The sequence below is a fragment of the Panulirus ornatus genome, chromosome 3 (assembly GCF_036320965.1).
Source record: "Panulirus ornatus isolate Po-2019 chromosome 3, ASM3632096v1, whole genome shotgun sequence".
Taxonomy (NCBI): domain Eukaryota; kingdom Metazoa; phylum Arthropoda; class Malacostraca; order Decapoda; family Palinuridae; genus Panulirus; species Panulirus ornatus.
The window spans coordinates 620,524-647,603 of NC_092226.1; the positions used below are offsets into that span (position 1 = coordinate 620,524).

The window sequence follows — 27,080 nt, forward strand, 5'->3', positions numbered from 1 at the left end:
AACATAAATCAGTTTGATTAAATTAGATTGCATTAAAAGACTGCCAGAGGGACCAGTACAAGAATGACATAGGAATTATTGGTGTAACTGGAGTGTCTGGACGACCATTAAAGATATTAGGAAAAGTTAGAATTACAAGTTATTAATAAGACTATAAGACTGCAATACAATGTTGTTGATCTGGTAAAACTTAGAGATGTATTAATGGATGTCGCTACAGTTTACTCAATATACCTCTAAACTGGTAGACCTATTGAATGGTTACAAAAGTACAGTGGCTTTGGAAGGGGAACCTTTAGGATTAACTCCTTATATTTCTCACTCCATACCCTTACAGCATGGTACTTTTTTTTATGTTGAAGGCTCCAGTCACACATCAAGGCCAGGCCTTAATTGAAATATAGAGAGAGTTATGACACAGAAAAAGAAAAGACCAGGGAAAGTATTTACAAATTTTGTCGAAGTGAATGACCTGTCTTTTGAAATGTGCCAGGTCATAGTTATTGGGAAAGACATGAGCAGGTAGTCCAAAGCTTCGATGTGTAGGGAAAGAAATAGGTATCAAAACGGCCCACCCTTGAGTTGCCACTGGCCACACAGTAATCATGTAACACACCAGCTTGCCAAGCATTGCATGGTCAAGCTAGTAGTTTAGGCACACGAGAGGCCAGCTCTCAGGAGCAAAAACCATAGTAATACCTATAGAAGAGGGAAAGTAAACCAACATTGCAGCGTAGGGTGAGGGGTGGTCAAGTTTGGAAGTTAGCCTGGGACAGTTTATTAGATGGACTGCTTTCGACTCAACTCAGTCAAGTAAGGATGCAGAGCTTGAACCAACCCAAATCTGAGAGGAGTACTCCATACAAGGATGAAAGAATCCCTTGTATGAACGGAGCAACTGTTCAGAAAAGTTTCAGCATCTAAACGACACAGTTTCTTGGAGGCAGACAGCTATTCTTGTGATATAGGGTTTCCAAGAAAGAGTGAGTATTACAGTAATACTAAGTATGTTCATTTAGTCAAGATGTGGAATTACAGAACTGTGAGAGATGAGAGTTATGAGGAGTTTTTGATAGATAGGTAGAAACTGGGTCTTGGAGGCATTAAACTTAAATAGATTTTGTGTACCCCACTGAAATATCCTGTCCAAGTCTGAGTTTATTGAGGAAGCTGTTTCAAGGCGATATGCAGGTCGAGTGAGAGAAAAGGGAGCAGAATTGAAGGATGTTGATGAATGCAGTGTTGAGGGAAGCCAAAAGAGGGGAGGTTAGAGAAGAGACCCCAATGCCACACCCTGTCAGAAGCCTTAGATATGGCAAGGGCAACTACACATGACTCCCCAGAATCTTTCAGAGCTTGAACCAACCCAAATCTGAGAGGAGTACTCCATACAAGAATGAAAGAATCCCTTGTATAAATGGAGCAACTGTTCATAAAAGTTTCAACATCCAAACAGGACACAATTTCTTAGAGGCAGACAGCTATTCTTGTGATATGGGGTTTCCAAAAAAGAGTTGATATTACAGTAATACCAAGTATGTTCTACAGTAATACCAAGTATGTTCATTTAGTCAAGATGTGGAATCACAGAACTGTGAGAGATGAGAGTTATGAGGAGTTTTTGATAGAGAGATAGGTAGAAATTGGGTCTTGGAGGCATTAAACTTAAATAGATTTTGTGTACCCCACTGAAATATCCTTTCCAAGTCTGAGTTTATTGAGGAAGCTGTTTCAAGGCGAGATGCAGGTCGAGTGAGAGAAAAGGGAGCAGAATTGAAGGATGTTGATTAATGCAGTGTTGAGGGAAGCCAAAAGAGGGTAGCTTAGAGATGAGACCCTGATGCCACACCCTGTCAAAAGCCTTAGATATGGCAAGGGCAACTACACCAGACTCCCCAGAATCTTTCAGGGATGTTGACTTGAAACTAGAAAGATAGCAAAGAATATCACCAGTGGATCTCGCCTTACGGAAACCATACTGGTGATTGGAGAGAAAACTGATTTTTGAGGTGTCTAAGTATATGGGAGTTGGAGAGGGACTCAAAGACTTTGCAAATGGTAGATGTTAAAGCAATAGGACGATAGTTAGAGGGTTCAGAATGGTCACCCTTCATAGGGATGGGATATATCAATGCATGCTTCGAGGAAGAAGGAAAAGTTGTGGTTTTTGAACAGACACAGAACAGACAAGCAAGCACAGGTGCAAGTTCAGAAGCACACACTTTCACTGCTCAGGGATGAGTGCCATCAGGACCATAAGCTTTGCTTGTGTCTGGAGAAAGAAGCACTTTTTGGACATTCTGAAGAGAGATTATGGGAAGGGGCATAGGATTAATAAGAGGAGCATCAGGGGTTGAAGGAATGTTAGTGTCACCCAAAGTGGAGTTAGAGGAGAAACAGGAACCAAAGAGAGTTACTTTGTCAACAGGAGAGACAACTATAGTGCAGTCAGAATGGATAAGTGAAGGAAGGGTAGAACATAAGTTGTTGGAGATGCCTTTAGCTAAAGACCAGAAAGACCTATCATTGGATGATAAGAAAAGGTTATCACACTTCTTTTGAATAAGGAACACTTTGCATCATGGATAAAGTGCTTGCAGTGATTAGAAGCAGTGATAAAATCTGAAAGGGAGCCAGAGGGAGAGTTTTTCCAAGCCTGATATGCCTGATCCCTTGCCTGAATGGCCTTAGAACAGGAACAGTTGAACCATGGATTGGATGAAGAGGTCGTCTTGGAGGAAGAGGGGATAGATACTTCCATTCCTACAAGAATAACCTCTGCTATGCATTTGGCAGAGACAGTAATTTACCCAAGGAAAGTCAGAAAATAAGTTACATAAGTTATTTCTGTCAGCTTTGTTGAGGTGCCAGTATTTATACGTAGAAGGGGCTGCTGGAGGGGGAGGTGCTGTTAGAATAGATACATTTATGAGAGTGTGATCAGATGAACCAATTGGGGGCAAGATTATGTATTTACAATGGGATGTACTAAAGGTGAAAAACAAATCCAAAATACTAGGAGAGTGGTCACAGTGGTCAGGATTATGGAAAGGTTGGGAGATAATTTGCTCTAAATCATTGCAGTGTTCCTGTCCATAGACTCTCATTCCCAAAGACAGACAGTAGTTGAATATGTTAATGAAATGCCACAACAGGGTGTGATTCAGCCCAGTAGCTCTCCTTGGAATTCCATACTTTTCTTAGTACCAAAGAAGGATGGAAATTGGAAGCCTGTGATAGATTATATGCTGTTGAATAAGGTTACCTGTAATAGGTGAACTTATTCAATAATTAGGGGATAATAAGGTATTTTCCACCTTAGCTTTCTTACACATTTTTTGGCAGATACCATAGGATGATATCAGTAAATCAGTGACTGCATTCAGCACCCCTATAGGTCACTGGGAGTTTACAATGATGCCTTTTGGACTAAGATCATTGCCTTTAACTTTTTCAAGGCTCATGACAATGATTTTTTGAAATTAGATAGGACAGACCTTTAGGCCTTGCTGACAATGATTATTAGTAAGGATGTCCTTACCCATCTGAGAAACTTAGAGGAAACCTTCAAGGAGTTACAGTTGGCGAATTTAAAGATCGACTTGTCAGAATGTAAATTTTAAGGACAAAGATAAAATATTTAGGACATGTAGTGAATGGGAGAGGAGTTTCCCCAGATAATGAGAAGGTAAAAGCTGTAGCACAATTTCGCACACCTAGGAATGCAGATGAGGTTCGAACATTTGGAGGATTAGCTGGATTCTACCAGAGTATTGTGAAGGGATTTAGTACCATGGCCTCATTTCTAACAAACTTACTAAGGAAGGATGTTACTTTCCATTGGGGGAAAGCACAGCAATATATCATGAACACATTGAAGCAAGCACTCAGTTCTGCACCTATTTTAGTACTGTACTTCCTGATTTTCAGCAACCATCCTTTTTAGTTACTGTTGCAAGTGTGAAAGGGGTTGAAGCAGCCCTAATGCAGAGAATTGTTGGACAACCACATCTCATAGCTTACAGCAGCAGGATGCTGAACAAAGCAGATAAAAAATACATGGTCATAGAGCAAGATGCAATAGTAATGGTTTTGGTACTGAAACATTTTAAGGATCTTATTTACCATTACCCAGTTCATATGTTTACTGATCACCAACCCATGGTAGGGTTATCCCAAAATTGAAAACCCACAGGAAGGTTTGCTAGATGGCCAGTGACTATACAGATACTATAGGATACTATAGAGAACATAGCTGGAAAACAGAACATTTTACCCCACCCTAGATATAGATATAGATGAGTTAAAGGAAGAGCAACAGAATGACCTAGTCTGGTCACAGACGATAAAATACTTACATAAAGAAACTCCTGACGTGACAATTAAACCCCCGTGGCCTGAATAGGGAATTTGTCTTACAGGATGAATTATTGTACAGGGAAGTGGAACTAGGAACTCCTGTTCATACAGTTCTACAATTAGTTAAACCAACTAGCTTAGTATCCCAATTGTTTGTCATAATTCATGATATACCCCAAGCAATTCATCCAGGTAAAGACATGCATTAAAGAAACTTGGTTAAAGTACTTTTGGCCTGAGATGGCAAAGCAAATTGCACAGTATGTAGACAAGTGTTCCATATGCAGTCAGCTTAAAGGTAATGTCATAGCACCAAATCCAGTTTTTTATACCCTGAGGTCAAGGAACCATGGGACTTGTATGGACTTACTGTAAGGATTGTCTCAAACTCATCAAGGAAACAGGTGCTTGCTAGTCATGATAAGTGCCTTTACCCAGTATTGTAATCTGGTTCCACTGCCAGAAAAAACTTCTAAGACTTTTGTTAAGGCATTTAAGGAAGCATCTTGAATCTCCACAGTGCACCAAGAGTTCTAATTAGGAGAATGGAGGAGACTTTAACAATAAACTCATGGAAGAATTACATGTAAAGTATAACATAAGGAAGATTAACATTGCTGCTCATCTCCTAGCATTGAATGGGTTAGCAGAGATGTTGAATTGCAAGGTGTTAGAGACACAAGGAGTAACTATTGACTTTCAGAATACCCATTGAGATGAATGGATCTCTGATGTACAAAGTGTCATTAATGCTTCATATCATGCCATTATAGGTGACACCCCATTTTATGCATTTTATGGATATGACAAGAGATATCCATATGACCTGTTGATGTCTAAATCACAAGCAGTGTATGATACTGATAATTATGAAGCATATAAGTTCTCATTTTCCCAACATGCACATCAGCGAATTAGACAGAACATAGGTGAAGCAACATGACAGTTCACTCAAGCGAAAGCTAGCTAGACCTGGACAGATTAGAGAAGGTAACTTAGTAATGGTAAAGAATTTTATTACTCCAGGAGAGAATTATAATATAGCATCACAGTTCACGGGACCATATAGGGTACTACAACACATAAGAGGACATGAATATAAATTCAGACATTTGGAAACTCAATACGTTTGAGAAGAGCATGCTGACAACCTTAAACTACTCGACCGTAATGAGAACAGTAAGGACCTTGTCCCTGGTACTAAGACCTACACAGTAGATATGTTAACAACTGCGCTTTGACATGATGCATACCTGAAACATTTTCATGGTTTACATCTAGACTCACATTGATATATCTTAATCTTAGTGATACCATTGTTGGTAACTGCACTACCCCTATAAACATCAGACAGACTTGGAGCTGTGGTTGAACCCCCTAAGGATGTTACTTGATTTAGGTTGAAAATGGAGTGGTACATCAGTGTGAATGAATAGTATTTCATATTTCATTTATCCAAAAGCAGAGCTATATAAACTGTCAGGTTAAGCCTTCCCTTTTATATGTGAATCATTGTTATGTAGAAGCTGTAGTTTTAGTAAGCTATGATTTAGTTATATGTTGTAAACTCGCCTTTCCTAGTTTAGATGTTTTGTTACATTGTTAAGAACTTCAACTCTGTTACCAGTACATTCAGTAAATACATCTCTTAGTGACTGGAGGCTGGTAAATGTTAGTGCAACAGATGATTGTGAATTTGTTTTGCGAATATTGACCTAGCCCTTAGTAGAAGTTTTAGATGTTAATATCTGTATATGTTTTCCGAAAGTGTTAATTATCTACCAGTGTTTAATAGTTATATCAAGCAGGGAGGGATAGAGACCAACACTCTCCCCCTAACTCATGCAACATCCAAGTTTGAAGTCATGTGCAAAAAGGGAGATGTTTATTGAAGTTTGACTCCACAGCGAACAGACTGTTGTCAATAACAATGTTGGTAATTGTTCACTGGTCAGAAGTTATGGAAGACCCATTGACCACAGGAACTCTAGGAAAACTAGACCTGAAGTGAACGAAGTTGAACCTAATGGTACAAAGAACTCGGGATGTCAGAAAACTACTCCAAGTGAATAAATGATATTAGAACTAGTATTTTTGTTGAACTTTATTTTGGTCATTGTACTGTTAAAATTGTTTTGAAACCCTTAGCATGTAGTTCATCACAGTGCAGGCTGAGAAACTTATTGATTAGGAAGAACTCTATATTATGTACTTTTTTGTGTTCCAGTATCAAGACATATGTAACCAAGATTTTGACACCATGATTACTTTAGATTATTCAGTATAGACTATAGTGCTTGGGTTAGACAACCCAGAGATGCATGAGGCCATGCGATAGAAGTGGCTGAGCGAATGTAATATACATCATCACCGACTCCAGTAATGACAGATAAGGGAGCTGCGAGAGTCAGCAGTTTTAATGACTTGTGTTATGCATGAGGCAGGACAAGGCCTAACAGTGGAGACCACTCTGAATGTTACGCAACATTCTTCATTAAGGTTATACTCTCTCAACACTATTCACAAAGAATTAAGTGATACATTTTTTTTGTTTATCACCAAAATTAACTTTAAAAACAGCATGGATGTAGAGCATTCAAGCCGCCTTATGGTCTGTTGACATACAAGATGAACTAATTTTTCAAAGCTTCTTCAACCCTTAAGTGTACTGACTAGCCATAACAAGTCTCATAGCACTTTATGCTCAAGACAACAACCCCTCTTTTAAGAACCCTACCACAGGCTGTTATGGAGCAGCTCCTCAGAGAGTCTTGAGCAGGTCTCCACCTAGGGCTGATGTTCCACCTTCAGCTTTCTGGGGACAGAAGTCCTTTGTGCTTCACCTTGTTGAAATAGAATTTATTTTTGATAAAAGAAGATTTCCCATATGTTCTTTGAGCATGACTACAAGCAATTTCACACACTCACACAGGAACCCCATAGAAGGGGAACCTGGATTAGGAAGGTAATAGTAAATGTATGAAGTCAAAGGACTAATAATGAACCGTTGTCTCCTAGTTCAGTCTTGAACTCTGTTCCACTAGACATACTTGCACTTGAAACAACTCTTCTCACACAATTGCAAGTCACACTGCATTCTTGATGTAAATCACCCCCTTATTACCTTCATTAGTTTAAAACATGTCAAGAACAGCTCATGCCCAGAATGCAACTGTCACACTGAAGTCACCAAGATAGCATTATCACTTTGCAGATGGTTATGTTTTTGAACAAATGTTTTAGAAGAAACTCTGAAATCTATACTTCTGTATTACATCATGAACACCCAGGGGATTGTCTTATATCAGCTGCCCTGTATTTACACAAAGAAGACAGTCATTCATCATCACCATGCTTCATGAATTGCAGTCCCAGCCACAAGACAAGGTTGACTTGAATGCTATAGAAGCCCCCATGGAAGAGGTCCTAGGGTTGCCAAGTTCAAGGTAAAAGGTTAAAGGTCAAGGTATACCATGAGGTAGTCTGTGGAGCATGTATTTGGATGATAGTCCTTGATTTTGGCACATTATATGTGGCAGTTAGAAATCATATGTGTGTGAGGCCATTGGTCATTTGTCATTGACACTTACCTTAATAAAGTGAGAAGTTAGTTATAAATAGAAAGTAAAAATATGTTGATAGTAACTTTTAGATATCAATTTTAATGATTACTTAAGGTGCTGAGTTTGATGAACAACATCTATCTCTTCATGGAAGGTTGAATAAGAATTTAGATATTTTTTTTTTTTTTTCATACGATTCGCCATTTCCCGCATTTGCGAGGTAGCGTTAAGAACAGAGGACTGGGCCTTAGAGGGAAAATCCTCACCTGGCCCCCTTCTCTGTTCCTTCTTTTGGAAAATTAAAAAAAAAAGAGAGGGGAGGATTTCCAGCCACCCGCTCCCTCCCCTTTTAGTTGCCTTCTACGACACGCAGGGAATACGTGGGAAGTATTCTTTCTCCCCTATCCCCAGGGATAAAATGTACAAATCTAGATTTGTACAAATTTAGATATAGTAGCCTTTTAAAGACAAGAACTGCGGTAGAGTGCCTGTTTTGCAGATTTTGACTAGAACTATGATGAGGTATAACAAAGAATTATTTTATTTGTGTATTTAATTTCAGGATGGTGACTGCACATTTGAGGATTTCTTGGACATGATGTCTGTGTTCAGTGAGGCAGCACCCAAGTCAGTCAAAGCAGATTATGCTTTTCGTATTTTTGGTAAGTGACATTTTAGGTGTTTGAAAGTATGAAAAATATTCCAACTTCATGTGTTTTTTGTTAAATGATAATTTGTACATTTTAGTTAGATTTGCCAAGAAATGTGCATTTAAGATAGTTACACTTGCTTATGTATTACAGTCTTACAGTTGTACTGTCATTACTGTTTGATGGTTGTGTACTCTTTTTCTGTCTCAGGTTTCCCTATCTAGAACTCCCTTTTTGCTATTGTTTAATCCTATTTAACCACAAACATAGCCTATAAGAATCTGATGGAGCTTTTGCTTGATGGAGGGATTAAAACACCATTTTTTTACCTGAGAAATAAGGTGTGTCCATGAGGATTCACATATTTCAACCACTGTGAAACATATTTGGCAGGCAGATACTCATTTACTTGTGGAAGCTGGTGATTATACAGAAACCTGCCCAAGCCTGTAGTTATGGCAGTAAGGTGATGTGGCTTGAAGCAGCTCAACTCACATCATTCACTTTATCTGGGGCAATACTCCAGCTGTCTATGATCTTATGTGGCATGTAATGTCTTCACTTTCATTTCTGGCTTAGAAAGATGTTAAATCCTTGTCCTTTTACTTTTATCTTGGTTTCCAAGGCATCAATTGTATGTACTTTTCTTTCATGAGGAACAGTATACCAGGAGACCGACAGTATCAGTTGTCACAGTATGGTGGTGACTTTAGAGTACCAATACTATTTGTTTTATGTGTTTTTTTACTTTTATCTTTTATCTTTTTACATGAGTGAAAAAGATTTTGAGTGATTTGGGCCTGAACATGCAGGAGGGTGAAAGGCGTGCAAGGAACAGAGTGAATTGGAATGATGTGGTATATCGGGGTCGATGTGCTGTCACTGGATTGAACCAGGGCATGTGAAGCGTCTGGGGTAAACCATGGAAAGTTTTGTGGGGCCTGGATGTAAAAAGGGAGCTGTGGTTTCGGTGCATTATACATGACAGCTAGAGACTGAGTGTGAACGAATGTGGCCTTTGTTGTCTTTCCCTAGCGCTACCTCGCTCCCATGAGGGGGGAGGGGGTTGTTATTTCATGTGTGGCAGGGTGGCGACGGGAATGAATGAGGGCAGACAGTATGAATTATGTACATACTGACAGAGGGCAACTCTAGTGCTTGTTTCCAAAGGCTTCTACCTAACATTCCTACTGACTACTGCATTCCAACCTACTGCTTGTACTTTATTTTCTTTCTTTCAAACTATTCGCCATTTCCTGCGTTAGCGAGGTAGCGTTAAGAACAGAGGACTGGGCCTTGGAGGGAATATCCTCACCTGGCCCCCTTCTCTGTTCCTTGTTTTGGAAAATTAAAAAAAAACGAGAGGGGAAGATTTCCAGCCCCCCGCTCCCTCCCCTTTTAGTCGCCTTCTACGACACGCAGGGAATACGTGGGAAGTATTCTTTCTCCCCTATCCCCAGGGATAATATTCTGGCCTTATACTACTTATATTCTCTAAGCACATAAGTGTTTTCCTCAAATTTTGTCTTTCCATGGCTCTAAGATTGCATGATGTCCATAGGTTTCCTGTTCGTAGTAAATTTATGTGAATAGAATGTTTGCAAGATAGCAACATAGTACTGTTAGGATGAAGATTTTACAGATTTTGATGGAGATGACTACTTAGGCCGCAGAGACCTTGAGGAGACTATAACAAAACTTGTCAGCCCCCAGCGCTTTTCACCTGGAGATATGGAGGTAAGTATTAATGCTTTACTGATGTATTTCCACAGAGTTTTGTAAATTTTTTGTTTTTTATTTGAGGGAAAAAGAATATCTGGCAAGTTGTAGGGTTGGTGAAAGAAAACAGCATTTTTCAATATATTGCTTGCGAAATTAAAAAAAATGAATGCCCTAACTTCAGGAGGAGGGAAAAATACAAAATATGTAAGTGGAATGTTAAGAAGCTGATAGAGAAAAGCAAAAGATTAGATGAAAATTTTGGAAGGAAGTTAAGTGGAAAGTTTTGGGATAATAAGAAACTATACTGGAAGGAGGTGAAAATGGAAAGAGGTGGATGGAAGAATGGAAATGTTGATGTAAGAAGTAAGGAAGGGGAGTTAGTGAATCAGAAGGAGGAAGTGAAAGGAAGATGGAAAGATTATTTTGAAGAACTGAACATGAGAGAAGGGGAGGCAGCAGTTGTTACATGCATAGATAAGGGGGATGGAGAGGATACAAGTGCAGGGGCATATAGCAAAGATGGAGGTAAGAAGGGTAATAATGAGGTTGAAGGTAGGAAAGGCATGTGAAGTTGATGAGATTATGGCTGAAATGCTGAAGTATGAAGCTGAAAGTGTGATAAAGTAGATGCATCATATGTAATTTAGCATGGAAAAGAAGGTTGTGCCTGAGGATTGGGTGAAAGCTTATTATTGTTCCTTTATTCAGTGGAAAAGCTGTGAAGAATGTATATAGCTATTGTAGGGGAATAAGTCTGTTAAGTATATTAGGAAAAGTGCATGCAAGAATATTAATTGATAGAGTGATGGAAGTGACTGAATGCAGAATCATTGAAGAGCAAGGGGGTTTTAGGAATGGTAGGGATGTGTGGATCAGATTTTTGTAGTAAAAATGACCATGGAAAAGTATTTAGCGAAAGATAAGAATTTGTATTCAGCTATTATGGATCTGGAGAAAGCACATGACAGAGTCGAGTGGAATGCTTTGTGGGAGGTGTTAAGGATATATGGTGTAGGGGGACAACAGTTGGATGGGGTAAAAGCCTTATGTACTTCTGTAGAGGAGCAGATGTGCATGTAAGAGTGGATGGAGAACTGAGCAAAAGTTTTGGGATACTTGTAGGTGTGAGGCAGGGCTGTGTGATGTCACTGTGGTGGAATGCTTGCATAGTGCCATTGTACAAAGGTAAAGGGGACAAAGGTGAGTGCTCAAATTACAGAGGTATAAGTTTATTGAGTATGCCCGGGAAATTATATGGGAAGGTATTGATTGAGAGCGTGAAGGCATGTACAGAGCATCAGATTGGGGAAGAGCAGTGTGGTTTGAGAAGTGGTAGAGGATGCTTGGATCAGGTGTTTGTTTTGAAGAATGTATGTGAGAAATACTTAGAAAAGCAAATGGATTTGTATGTAGCATTTATGGATCTGGAGAAGGGATATGATAGAGTTGATAGAGATGCTCTGTGGAAGGTATTACGAATATATGGTGTGGGAGGCAAGTTGTTAGAAGCAGTGAAAAGTTTTTATCGAGGATGTAAGGCATGTGTACGTGTAGGAAGAGAGGAAAGTGATTGGTTCTCAGTGAATGTAGGTTTGCGGCAGGGGTGTGTGATGTCTCCATGGTTGTTTCATTTGTTTATGGATGGGGTTGTTAGGGAGGTAAATGCACGAGTTTTGGAAAGAGGGGCAAGTATGCAGTCTGTTGTGGGTGAGAGAGCTTGGGAAGTGAGTCAGTTGTTGTTCGCTGATGATACAGCGCTGGTGGCTGATTCATGTGAGAAACTGCAGAAGCTGGTGACTAAGTCTGGTAAAGTGTGTGAAAGAAAAAAGTTAAGAGTAAATGTGAATAAGAGCAAGGTTATTAGGTACAGTAGGGTTGAGGGTCAAGTCAGTTGGGAGGTAAGCTTGAATGGAGAAAAACTGGAAGTGAGGTGTTTTAGATATCTGGGAGTGGATTTGGCAGCGGATGGAACCATGGAAGCGGAAGTGAATCATAGGGAGGGGGAGGGGAGTTAAAATTCTGGAAGCGTTGAAGAATGTGTGGAAGTCGAAAGCGTTACCTCGGAAGGCAAAAATGGGTATGTTTGAAGGAATAGTGGTTCCAACAATGTTGTATGGTTATGAGGCATGGGCTATGGATAGAGTTGTGCGGAGGAGGGTGGATGTGCTGGAAATGAGATGTTTGAGGACAATATGTAGTGTGAGGTGGTTTGATTGATTAAGTAATAATAGGGTAAGTGAGATGTGTGGTAATAAAAAGTGCGTGGTTGAGAGAGCAGAAGAGGGTGTTTTGAAATGGTTTGGTCACATGGAGAGAATGAGTGAGGAAAGATTGACCAAGAGGATATATGTGTCAGAGGTGGAGGGAATGAGGAGAAGTGGGAGACCAAATTGGAGGTGGAATGATGGAGTGAAAAAGATTTTGAGTGATCGGGGCCTGAACATGCAGGAGGGTGAAAGGCGTGCAAAGAATAGAGTGAATTTGAACGATGTGGTATACCGGGGTCGACGTGCAGTCAATGGATTGAACCAGGGTATGTGAAGCGTCTGTGGTAAACCATGGAAAGTTCTGTAGGGCCTGGATGTGGAAAGGGAGCTGTGGTTTCTGTGCATTATTACATGACAGCTAGGGACTGAGTGTGAACGAATGTGGCCTTTGTTGTCTTTTCCTAGTGCTACCTCACACACATGAGGGGGGAGGGGGTTGTTATTTCATGTGTGGCAGGGTGGCGATGGGAATGAATAAAGGCAGACAGTATGAATTATGTACATGTGTATATATGTATATGTCTGTGTGTATGTATATTTATGTATATGTTGAGGTGTATAGGTATGTATATTTGCGTGTGTGGACGTGTATGTATATACGTGTGTATGTGGGTGGGTAGAGCCATTCTTTCATCTGTTTCCTTGTGCTACCTCGCTAATGCGGGAGACAGCGACAAAGCAAAATAATAATAATGAAAATATATATATATCCCTGGGGATAGGGGAGAAAGAATACTTCCCATGCATTCCTCACGTGTCGCAGAAGGCGACTATAGGGGATAGGAGCGGGGGGCTAGAAACCCTCCCCTCCTTGTATTTTAACTTTCTAAAAGGGGAAACAGAAGAAGGAGTCACGCGGGGATTGCTCATCCTCCCGAAGGCTCAGATTGGGGTGTTTAAATGTGTGTGGATGTAACCAAGTTGAGAAAAATGGAGAGATAGGTAGTATGTTTGACGAAAGGAACCTGGATGTTTTGGCTCTGAGTGAAACAAAGCTCAAGGGTAAAGGGGAAGAGTGGTTTGGGAATGTCTTGGGAGTAAAGTCAGGGGTTCGTGAGAGGACAAGAGCAAGGGAAGGAGTAGCACTACTCCTGAAACAAGAGTGGTGGAAGTATGTGATAGAGTGTAAGAAAGTAAACTCTAGATTGATATGTGTAAAACTGAAAGTGGATGGAGAAAGATGGGTGATTATTGGTGCATATGCACCTGGGCATGAGAAGAAAGATCATGAGAGGCAAGTGTTTTGGGAGCAGCTGAGTGAGTGTGTTAGTAGTTTTGATGCACGAGACCGGGTTATAGTGATGGGTGATTTGAATGCAAAGGTGAGTAATGTGGCAGTTGAGGGAATAATTGGTGTACATAGGGTGTTCAGTGTTGTAAATGGAAATGGTGAAGAGCTTGTAGATTTCTGTGCTGAAAAAGGACTGGTGATTGGGAATACCTGGTTTAAAAAGAGAGATATTATATAAGTATACGTATGAAAGTAGGAGAGATGGCCAGAGAGCATTGTTGGATTATGCAATAATTGATAGGCACACGAAAGAGAGGCTTTTGGATGCTAATGTGCTGAGAGGTGCAACTGGAGGGATGTCTGATCATTATCTTGTGGAGGCTAAGGTGAAGATTTGTAGAGGTTTTCAGAAAAGAAGAGAGAATGTTGGGGTGAAAAGAGTGGTGAGAGTAAGTAAACTTGGGAAGGAGACTTGTGTGAGGAAGTACCAGGAGAGACTGAGTACAGAATGGAAAAAGGTGAGAACAAAGGATGTAAGGGGAGTGGGGGAGGAATGAGATGTATTTCGGGAAGCAGTGATGGCTTGCACAAAAAATGCTTGTGGCATGAGAAGTGTGGGAGGTGGGTTGATTAGAAAGGGTAGTGAGTGGTGGGATGAAGAAGTAAGATTATTAGTGAAAGAGAAGAGAGGCATTTGGACGATTTTTGCAGAGAAATAATGCAAACGAGTGGGAGATGTATAAAAGAAAGAGGCAGGAGGTCAAGAGAAAGGTGCAAGAGGTGAAAAAGAGGGCAAATGAGAGTTGGGGTGAGAGAGTATCATCAAATTTTAGGGAGAATAAAAAGATGTTTTGGGATGAGGTAAATAAAGTGCGTAAGACAAGGGAACAAATGTGAACTTCAGTGAAGGGGGCAAGTGGGGAGGTGATAACAAGTAGTGGTGATGTGAGAAGGAGATGGAGTGAGTATTTTGAAGGTTCGTTGAATGTGTTTGATGATAGAGTGGCAGATATAGGGTGTTTTGGTCGAGGTGGTGTGCAAAGTAAGAGGGTTAGGGAAGATGATTTGGTAAACAGAGAATAGGTAGTAAAAGCTTGGCGGAAGATGAAAGCCGGCAAGGCAGTGGGTTTGGATGGTATTGCAGTGGAATTTGTTAAAAAAGGGGATGATTGTGTTGTTGACTTGGTAAGGTTATTCATTGTATGTATGACTCATGGCGAGTTGCCTAAGGATTGGCGGAATGCTTGCATAGTGCCATTGTACAAAGTCAAAGGGGATAAAAGCGAGTGCTCAAATTACAGAGGTATAAGTTTGTTGAGTATTGCTGGGAAATTATATGGGAGGCTATTGATTGAGAGGGTGTACAGAGCATCAGATTGGGGAAGAGCAGTGTGGTTTCAGAAGTGGTAGAGGATGTGTGGATCAGGTGTTTCCTTTGAAGAATGTATGTGAGAAATACTTAGAAAAGCAAATGGATTTGTATGTAGCTTTTATGGATCGAAAGAAGGCATATGATAGAGTTGATAGAGATGCTCTGTGGAAAGTATTAAAAATATATGGTGTGGAAGGCAAGTTGTTAGAAGCAGTGAAGTTTCTATCAAGAATGTAAGGCATGTGTACATGTAGGAAGAGAGGAAAGTGATTGGTTCTCATTGAATGTAGGTTTGCGGCAGGGGTGTGTGATGTCTCCATGGTTGTTTAATTTGTTTATGGATGGGGTTGTTAGGGAGGTGAATGCAAGAGATTTGGAAAGAGGGGCAAGTATGAAGTCTGTTGTGGATGAGAGAGCTTGGGAAGTGAGTCAGTTGTTGTTCGTGGATGATACAGCGCTGGGGGCTGATTCATGTGAGAAACTGCAGAAGCTGGTGACTGAGTTTGGTAAAGTGTGTGAAAGAAGAAAGCGAGAGTAAATGTGAATCAGAGCAAGGTTATTAGGTACAATAGAGTTGAGGGACAAGTAAATTGGGAGGTAAGTTTGAATGGAAAAAACTTGAGGAAGTGAAGTGTTTTAGAGTACAAATGGGAACATCAGTGAAGGGGGCTAATGGGGAGGTGATAACTGATAACAAGTAGTGGTGATGTGAAAAGGAGAGGGAGTGAGTATTTTGAAGGTTTGTTGAATGTGTTTGATGATACAGTGGCAGATATAGGGTGTTATGGTTGAGTTGGTGTGCAGAGTGAGAGGGTTGGGGAGAATGATTTGGTAAACAGAGAAGAGGTAGTAAAAGCTTTGCGGAAGATGAAAGCCGCAAGGCAGCAGGTTTGGATGGTATTGCAGTGGAATTCATTAAAAAAGGTGGTGATTGTATTGTTGACTGGTTGGTGAGGTTATTTAATATATGTATGACTCATGGTGAGGTGCTTGAGGATTGGTGGAATGCTTGCATAGTGCCATTGTACAAAGGCTAAGGGGACAAAAGTGAGTGCTTAACTTACAGAGGTATAAGTTTGTTGAGTATTCCTGGGAAATTATATGGGAGGGTATTGATTGAGAGGGTGAAAGGCATGTACAAAGCATCAGATTGGGGAAGAGCAGTGTGGTTTCAGATGTGATAGAAGATGTGTGGATCAAGTGTTTGCTGTGAAGAATGTATGCGAGAAATACTTCGAAAAGCAAATGGAGTTGTATGTAGTATTTATGGATCTGGAGAAGGCATATGATAGTGTTGATAGAGATACTCTGTGGAAGGTATTAAGAATATATGGTGCGCGACGCAAGTTGTTAGAAACAGAGAAAAGTTTTTATCGAGGATGTAAGGCATGTGTACGTGTAGGAAGAGAGGAAAGTGATTGGTTCTCATTGAATGTAGGTTTGCGGCAGGGGTGTGTGATGTCTTCATGGTTGTTTAATTTGTTTTGAATGGGGTTGTTAGGGAGGTGAATGCAAGACTTTTGGAAAGAGGGGCAAGTATGTAGTTTGTTGTGGATGAGAGAGCTTGGGAAGTGAGTCAGTTGTTGTTCGCTGATGATACAGCACTGGTGGCTGATTCATGTGAGAAACTGCAGAAGCTGGTGACTGAGTTTGGTAAAGTGTGTGAAAGAAGAAAGCTGAGGGTAAATGTGAATAAGAGCAAGGTTATTAGGTACAGTAGGGTTGAGGGACAAGTAAATTGGGAGGTAAGTTTGAATGGAAAAAACTGGAGGAAGTGACTGTTTTAGAGTACAAATGGGAACATTAGTGAAGGGGGCTAATGGGGAGGTGATAACAAGTAGTGGTGATGTGAGAAGGAGATGGAGTGAGTATTTTGAAGGTTTGTTGAATGTGTTTGATGATACAGTGGCAGATATAGGGTGTTATGGTCGAGTTGGTGTGCAAAGTGAGAGGGTTGGGGAGAATGATTTGGTAAACAGAGGAGAGGTAGTAAAAGCTTTGCGGAAGATGAAAGCTGGCAAGGCAGCGGGTTTGGATGGTATTGCAGTGGAATTCATTAAAAAAGGTGGTGACTGTATTGTTGACTGGTTGGTGAGGTTATTTAATATATGTATGACTCATGGTGAGGTGCCTGAGGATTGGTGGAATGCTTGCATAGTTCCATTGTACAAAGGCTAAGGGGATAAAATTGAGTGCTTAAATTACAGAGATATAAGTTTGTTGAGTATTCCTGGGAAATTATATGGGAGGGTATTGATTGAGAGGGTGAAGGCATGTACAGAGTATCAGATTGGGGAAGAGCAGTGTGGTTTCAGAAGTGGTAGAGGATGTGTGGATCAGGTGTTTGCTGTGAAGAATGTATGCGAGAAATACTTAGAAAAGCAAATGGAGTTGTATGTAGTATTTATGGATCTGGAGAAGGCATATGATAGTGTTGATAGAGATACTCTGTGGAAGGTATTAAGAATATATGGTGCGCGACGCAAGTTGTTAGAAACAGAGAAAAGTTTTTATCGAGGATGTAAGGCATGTGTACGTGTAGGAAGAAAGGAAAGTGATTGGTTCTCAGTGAATGTTGGTTTGCAGCAGGGGTGTGTGATGTCTCCATGGTTGTTTAATTTGTTTATTCATGGAGTTGTTAGGGAGGTGAATGCAAGAGTTTTGGAAAGAGGGGCAAGTATGCAGTCTGTTGTGGATGAGAGAGCTTGGGAAGTGAGTCAGTTGTTTGCTGATGATACAGCGCTGGTGGCTGATTCATGTGAGAAACTGCAGAAGCTGGTGACTGAGTTTGGTAAAGTGTGTGAAAGAAGAAAGCTGAGAGTAAATGTGAATAAGAGCAAGGTTATTAGGTAAAGTAGAGTTGAGGTTCAAGGCAATTGGGAGGTAAGTTTGAATGGAGAAAAACTGGAGGAAGTGAAGTGTTTTAGATATCTGGGAGTGGATTTGGCAGCGGATGGAACCATGGAAATGGAAGTGAATCATAGGGTGGGGGAGGGGGGCGAAAGTTCTGGGAGTGTTGAAGAATGTTTGAAAGTCGAGAACATTATCTTGGAAAGGAAAAATGGGTATGTTTGAAGGAATAGTGGATGTACTGGAAATGAGATGTTTGAGTAAAATATGTGGTGTGAGGTGGTTTGATCGAGTAAGTAATGAAAGGGTAAGAGAGATGTCTGGTAATAAAAAGAGTGTGGTTGAGAGAGCAGAAGAGGGTGTTTTGAAATGGTTTGGTCACATGGAGAGAATGAGAGAGGAAAGATTGACAAAGAGGATATATGTGTCAGAGGTGGAGAGAACGAGAAGTGGGAGACCAAATTAGAGGTGGAAAGATGGAGTGAAAAAGATTTTGAGCGATTGGGTCCTGAACATGCATGAGGGTGAAAGGCGTGCAAGGAAGAGAGTGAATTGGAACGATGTGGTATACCGGGGTCGACATACTGTCAGTGGATTGAACTAGGGCATGTGAAGCATCTAGAATAATCCATGGAAAGTTTTGTGGGGCCTGGATGTGGAAAGGGAGCTGTGGTTTCAGTGCATTATACATGACAGCTAGAGATTGAGTGTGAATGAAAGTGGTCTTTGTTCTCTTTTCCTAACGCTACCTCGCGGGCATGCGGGGAGGGGGTTGTCATTTCAAGTGTGGTGGGGTGGCAGCAGGAATGAGTGCTCATCCTCCTCGAAGGCTCAGATTGGGGTGTCTAAATGTGTGTGGATATAACCAAGATGAGAAAAAAGGAGAGATAGGTAGATTGTTTGAGGAAAGGAACCTGGATATTTTGCCTCTGAGTGCAACGAAGCTAAAGGGTTAAGGGGAAGTGTGGTTTGGGAATGTCTTGCGAGTAAGGTCAGGGGTTAGTGAGAGGACAAGAGCAAGGGAAGGAGCAGCACTACTCCTGAAACAGGAGTGGTGGGAGTATGTGATAGAGTGTAAGAAAGTAAACTCTAGATTGATATGGGTAAAACTGAAAGTGGATGGAGAGAGATGGGTGATTATTGGTTCATATGCACCTTGGCATGAGAAAAAAGATCATGACAGGCAAGTGTTTTGGGAGCAGCTGAGTGAGTGTGTTAGTAATTTTGATGCACAAGACCGGGTTATAGTGATGGGTGATTTGAATCCAGAGGTGAGTAATGCGGCAGTTGAGGGAATAATTGGTGTACATGGGGTGTTCAGTATTGTAAATGGAAATGGTGAAGAGCTTGTAGATTTATGTGCTGAAAAAGGACTGGTGATTGGGAATATCTGGTTTAAAAAGAGAAAGATATACATAAGTATACATATGTAAGTAGGAGAGATGGCCAGAGAACATTAATGGATTATGTGTTAATTGATAGGTGCTCGAAAAAGAGACTTTTGGATGTTAATGTGCTGAGAGGTGCAACTGGAGGGATGTCTGATCATTATCTTGTGGAGGCGAAGGTGAAGATTTGTAGAAGGTTTTCAGAAAAGAAGAGAGAATGTTGGGGTGAAGAGAGTGGTGAGAGTAAGTGAGCTTGGGAAGGAGACTTGTGAGAGGAAGTACCAGGAGAGACCGAGTACAGAATGGAAAAAGGTGAGAACAAAGGACGTAAGGGGAGTGGGGGAGGAATGGGATGTATTTAGGGAAGTAGTGATGGCTTGCACAAAAGATGCTCGTGGCATGAGAAGCGTTGGAGGTGGGCAGCTTAGAATGGGTAGTGAGTGGTGGGATGAAGAAGAAAGATTATTAGTGAAAGTGAAGAGAGAGGCATTTGGATGATTTTTGCAGGGAAATAATGCAAATGAGTAGGAGATGTATAAAAGAAAGAGGCAGGAGGTCAAGAGAAAGGTGCAAGGGGTGAAGAAGAGGGCAAATGAAAGTTGGGGTGAGAGAGTATCATTAAATTTAAGGGAGAATGAAAAGATGTTTTGGAAGGAGGTAAATAAAGTGCATAAGACTTTTTTTTTTTTTTTTTTTTTTGCTTTGTCGCTGTCTCCCGCGTTTGCGAGGTAGCGCAAGGAAACAGACGAAAGAAATAGCCCAACCCACCCCCATACACATGTATATACATACGTCCACACACGCAAATATACATACCTACACAGCTTTCCATGGTTTACCCCAGACGCTTCACATGCCTTGATTCAATCCACTGACAGCACGTCAACCCCGGTATACCACATCGCTCCAATTCACTCTATTCCTTGCCCTCCTTTCACCCTCCTGCATGTTCAGGCCCTGATCACACAAAATCTTTTTCACTCCATCTTTCCACCTCCAATTTGGTCTCCCTCTTCTCCTCGTTCCCTCCACCTCCGACACATATATCCTCTTGGTCAATCTTTCCTCACTCATTCTCTCCATGTGACCAAACCATTTCAAAACACCCTCTTCTGCTCTCTCAACCACGCTCTTTTTATTTCCACACATCTCTCTTACCCTTACGTTACTTACTCGATCAAACCACCTCACACCACACATTGTCCTCAAACATCTCATTTCCAGCACATCCATCCTCCTGCGCACAACTCTATCCATAGTCCACGCCTCGCAACCATACAACATTGTTGGAACCACTATTCCTTCAAACATACCCATTTTTGCTTTCCGAGATAATGTTCTCGACTTCCACACATTCTTCAAGGCTCCCAGAATTTTCGCCCCCTCCCCCACCCTATGATCCACTTCCGCTTCCATGGTTCCATCCGCTGCCAGATCCACTCCCAGATATCTAAAACACTTCACTTCCTCCAGTTTTTCTCCATTCAAACTCACCTCCCAATTGACTTGACCCTCAACCCTACTGTACCTAATAACCTTGCTCTTATTCACATTTACTCTTAACTTTCTTCTTTCACACACTTTACCAAACTCAGTCACCAGCTTCTGCAGTTTCTCACATGAATCAGCCACCAGCGCTGTATCATCAGCGAACAACAACTGACTCACTTCCCAAGCTCTCTCATCCCCAACAGACTTCATACTTGCCCCTCTTTCCAAAACTCTTGCATTCACCTCCCTAACAACCCCATCCATAAACAAATTAAACAACCATGGAGACATCACACACCCCTGCCGCAAACCTACATTCACTGAGAACCAATCACTTTCCTCTCTTCCTACACGTACACATGCCTTACATCCTCAATAAAAACTTTTCACTGCTTCTAACAACTTGCCTCCCACACCATATATTCTTAATACCTTCCACAGAGCATCTCTATCAACTCTATCATATGCCTTCTCCAGATCCATAAATGCTACATACAAATCCATTTGCTTTCCTAAGTATTTCTCACATACATTCTTCAAAGCAAACACCTGATCCACACATCCTCTACCACTTCTGAAACCACACTGCTCTTCCCCAATCTGATGCTCTGTACATGCCTTCACCCTCTCAATCAATACCCTCCCATATAATTTGCCAGGAATACTCAACAAACTTATACCTCTGTAATTTGAGCACTCACTCTTATCCCCTTTGCCTTTGTACAATGGCACTATGCACGCATTCTGCCAATCCTCAGGCACCTCACCATGAGTCATACATACATTAAATAACCTTACCAACCAGTCAACAATACAGTCACCCCCTTTTTTAATAAATTCCACTGCAATACCATCCAAACCTGCTGCCTTGCCGGCTTTCATCTTCCGCAAAGCTTTTACTACCTCTTGTCTGTTTACAAAAATCATTTTTCTAACCCTCGCACTTTGCACACCACCTCGACCAAAACACCCTATATCTGCGACTCTATCATCAAACACATTCAACAAACCTTCAAAATACTTACTCCATCTCCTTCTCACATCACCACTACTTGTTATCACCTCCCCATTAGCGCCCTTCACTGAAGTTCCCATTTGCTCCCTTGTCTTACGCACTTTATTTACCTCCTTCCAGAACATTTTTTTATTCTCCCTAAAATTTAATGGTACTCTCTCACCCCAACTCTCATTTGCCCTTTTTTTCACCTCTTGCACCTTTCTCTTGACCTCCTGTCTCTTTTTATACGTCTCCCACTCAATTGCATTTTTTCCCTGCAAAAATCGTCCAAATGCCTCTCTCTTCTCTTTCACTAATACTCTTACTTCTTCATCCCACCACTCACTACCCTTTCTAATCAACCCACCTCCCACTCTTCTCATGCCACAAGCATCTTTTGCGCAATCCATCACTGATTCCCTAAATACATCCCATTCCTCCCCCACTCCCCTTACTTCCATTGTTCTCACCTTTTTCCATTCTGTACTCAGTCTCTCCTGGTACTTCCTCACACAAGTCTCCTTCCCAAGCTCACTTACTCTCACCACCCTCTTCACCCCAACATTCACTCTTCTTTTCTGAAAACCCATACAAATCTTCACCTTAGCCTCCACAAGATAATGATCAGACATCCCTCCAGTTGCACCTCTCAGCACATTAACATCCAAAAGTCTCTCTTTCGCGCGCCTGTCAATTAACACATAATCCAATAACGCTCTCTGGCCATCTCTCCTACTTACATAAGTATACTTATGTATATCTCGCTTTTTAAACCAGGTATTCCCAATCATCAGTCCTTTTTCAGCACATAAATCTACAAGCTCTTCACCATTTCCATTTACAACACTGAACACCCCATGTATACCAATTATTCCCTCAACTGCCACATTACTCACCTTTGCATTCAAATCACCCAACACTATAACCCGGTCTTGTGCATCAAAACCACTAACACACTCATTCAGCTGCTCCCAAAACACTTGCCTCTCATGATCTTTCTTCTCATGCCCAGGTGCATATGCACCAATAATCACCCATCTCTCTCCATCAACTTTCAGTTTTACCCATATTAATCGAGAATTTACTTTCTTACATTCTGTCACATACTTCCACAACTCCTGTTTCAGGAGTACTGCTACTCCTTCCCTTGCTCTTGTCCTCTCACTAACCCCTGACTTTACTCGCAAGACATTCCCAAACCACTGTTCCCCTTTACCCTTGAGCTTCGTTTCACTCAGAGCCAAAACATCCAGGTTCCTTTCCTCAAACATACTACCTATCTCTCCTTTTTTCACATCTTGGTTACATCCACACACATTTAGGCACCCCAATCTGAGCCTTCGAGGAGGATGATCACACATATATATATATATATATATATATATATATATATATATATATATATATATATATATACATATATATATATTTTTTTTTCTTTCTTTTTTAAACTATTTGCCATTTCCCGCGTTAGCGAGGTAGCGTTAGGAACAGAGGACTGGGCCTTTTTTGGAATATCCTCACCTGGCCCCCTCTGTTCCTTATTTTGGAAAATAAAAAAAAAAAAAAAAACGAGAGGGGAGGATTTCCAGCCCCCCGCTCCCTCCCCTTTTAGTTGCCTTCTACGACACGCAGGGAATACGTGAGAAGTATTCTTAATCCCCTATCCCCAGGGATAATATATATATATATATATATATATATATATATATATATATATATATATATATATATATATATATATATATCTGTTCTTGACGCTACCTCGCTAATGCGGGAAATGGTGAATAGTGTGAAAGAAAGATATATATATATTTCTTTTTATTTTATTATTTTGCTTTGTTGCTGTCTCCCACTTTAGCGAGGTAGTGCAAGGAAACAGACGAAAGAATGGCCCAACTCATTCACATACACATGTATATACATACATGCCCACACACGCAAATATACATACCTATACATCTCAACGTATACATATATATACACACAGACATATACATATATACACATGTACATAAGTCATACTGTCTACCTTTATTCATTCCCATCGCCACCCCTGCCACACATGAAATAATGACCCCCTCTCCCCCCTCTTGTGTGCGAGGTAGTGCTAGGAAAAGACAACAAAGGCCACATTCATTCACACAGTCTCTAGCTGTCATGTAATAATGCACCGAAACCACAGCTCCCTTTCCACATCCAGGCCCCACAGAACTTTCCATGGTTTACCCCAGATGCTTCACATACCCTGGTTCAATCCATTGACTGCACGTCGACCCCGGTATACCACATTGTTCCAATTCACTCTATTCCCTGCATGCCTTTCACCCTCTTGCATGTTCAGGCCCCTATCACTCAAAATCTTTTTCACTCCATCTTTCCACCTCCAGTTTGGTCTCCCACTTCTCCTCGTTCCTTCCATCTCTGACACATATATCCTCTTGGTCAATCTTTCCTCACTCATTCTCTCCATGTGACCAAACCATTTCAAAATACCCTTTTCTGCTCTCTGAACCACACACTTATTAGCACACATCTCTCTTACCCTATAATTACTTACTTAATCAAACCACCTCACACCACATACTGTCCTCAAACATCTCATTTCCAGCACATCCACCCTCCTCCACACAACTCTATCCATAATCCACGCCTCGCAACCATATAACATTGTTGGAACCACTATTCCTTCTAACATACCCATTTTTAATTTCCGAGATAATGTTCTCGACTTCCACACATTCTTCAAGGCTCCCAGAACTTTTGCCCCCAGCCTCCACCCTATGATTCACTTCCACTTCCATAGTTCCATCCGCTGCCAAATCCACTCTCAAATATCGAAAACAATTCACTTCCTCCAGTTTTTCTCCATTCAAATTTACCTCCCAGTTGACTTGACCCTCAACCCTACTGTACCTAATAACCTTGCTCTTATTCACATTTACTCTCAGTTTTCTTCTTTCACACACTTTATCAAACTCAGTCACCAGCTTCTGCAGTTTCTGACATGAATCAGCCACCAGCGCTGTATCATCAGCGAACAACAACTGACTCACCTCCCAAGCTCTCTCATCCACAACAAACTGCATACTTGCCCCTCTTTCCAAAACTCTTGCATTCACCTCCCTAACAACCCCATCCATAAACAAATTAAACAACCATGTAGACATCACACACCCCTGCCGCAAACCTACATTCACTGAGAACCAATCACTTTCCTCTCTTCCTACACGTACACATGCCTTACATCCTCGATAAAAACTTTTCACCGCTTCCAACAACTTGCCTCCCACACCATATATTCTTAATACCTTCCACAGAGCATCTCTATCAACTCTATCATATGCCTTCTCCAGATCCATAAATGCTACATACAAATCCATTTGCTTTTCTAAGTATTTCTGACTTAAATTTTTCAAAGCAAACACCTGATCCACACATCCTCTACCACCTGAAACCACACTGCTCTTCCCCAATCTGATGCTCTGTACATGCCTTCACCCTCTCAATCAATACCCTCCTATATAATTTCCCAGGAATCCTCAACAAACTTATACCTCAGTGAAATTTCCCAGGAATACTCAACAAACTTATACCTCTGTAATTTGAGCACTCACTTTTATCCTCTTTGCCTTTGTATAATGGCACTATGCAAGCATTCTGCCAATCCTCAGGCACCTCACCATGAGTCATACATACATTAAATAATCTTACCAACCAGTCCACAATAGTCACCCCCTTTTTTAACAAATTCCACTGCAGTACCATCCAAACTTGCTGCCTTGCTGGCTTTCATCTTCTGCAAAGCTTTTACTACCTCTTCTCTGTTTACCAAATCATTTTCCCTAACCCTCTCACTTTGCACACCATCTCGACCAAAACACCCTATATCTGCCATTCTATCATCAAACATTCAACAAACCTTCAAAATACTCACTCTATCTCCTTCTCACATCACCACTACTTTTTATCACCTCCCCATTAGCCCCCTTCACTAAAGTTCTCATTTGTTCCCTTGTCTTATGCACTTTATTTACCTCCTTCCAAAACATCTTTTTATTTTCCCTAAAATTTAATGATATTCTCTCACCCCAACTCTCATTTGCCCTCTTTTTCACCTCTTGCACCTCTCTCTTGACCTCCTGCCTCTTTCTTTTATACATCTCCCAGTCATTTGCATTATTTCCCTGCAAAAATCGTCCAAATGCCTCTCTCTTCTCTTTCACTAATAATCTTACTTCTTCATCCCACCACTCACTACCCTTTCTAATCTACCCACCTCCCACGCTTCTCATGCCACAAGCATCTTTTGCACAAGCTATCACTGCTTCCCTAAACACATCTCATTCCTCCCCCACTCCCCTTATGTCCTTTGTTCTCACATTTTTCCAATCTGTACTCAGTCTCTCCTGGTACTTCCTCACACAAGTCTCCTTCCCAAGTTCACTAACTCTCACCACTCTTTTCACCCCAACATTCTCTCTTCTTTTCTGAAAACCTTTACAAATCTTCACCTTCGCCTCCACAAGATAATGATCAGACATCCCTCCAGTTGCACCTCTCAGCATATTAACATCCAAAAGTGTCTCTTTTGCGCGCCTATCAATTAAAACATAATCCAATAATGCTCTCTGGCCATCTCTCCTACTTACATACGTATACTTATGTATATCTCTCTTTTTAAACCAGGTATTCCCAATCACTAGTCTTTTTTCAGCACATAAATCTACAAGCTCTTCACCATTTCCATTGAAAACACTGAACACCCCATGTACACCAATTATGCCCTCAATAGCCACATTACTCACCTTTGCATTCAAATCACCCATCACTATAACCCGGTCTTGTGCATCAAAACTACTAACACTCACTCAGGTGCTCCTAAAACACTTGCCTCTCATGATCTTCTCATGCCCAGGTTCATGTGCCCCAATAATCACCCATCTCTCTCCATCCACTTTCAGTTTTACCCATATCAATCTAGAGTTTACTTTCTTACACTCTATTACAGACTCCCACCACTCCTGTTTCAGGAGTAGTGCTACTCTTGTCCTCTTACTAACCCCTGACTTTACTCCCAAGACATTCCCAAACCACTCTTCCCCTTTACCTCTGAGCTTGGTTTCACTCAGAGCCAAAACATCCAGGTTCCTTTCCTCAAACATACTACCTATCTCTCCTTTTTTCACA

General features: G+C 41.1%; 1 protein-coding gene across 2 annotated transcripts in view; it reads left to right on the forward strand.

The window, feature by feature from the left end:
* Positions 1-27,080, forward strand: part of LOC139759963 (calcium and integrin-binding protein 1-like) — an 88,042-nt gene that overhangs the window by 46,651 nt on the left and 14,311 nt on the right. The window contains exons 4-5 of one of the 2 annotated variants that reach the window (XM_071682682.1): positions 8,485-8,584; positions 10,215-10,309. In XM_071682682.1, coding sequence (XP_071538783.1) covers positions 8,485-8,584; positions 10,215-10,309 — 195 coding nt within the window. Of the gene's footprint in view, positions 1-8,484; positions 8,585-10,205; positions 10,310-27,080 lie in introns of both variants that reach the window. The other variant, XM_071682674.1, reaches the window with a different exon arrangement.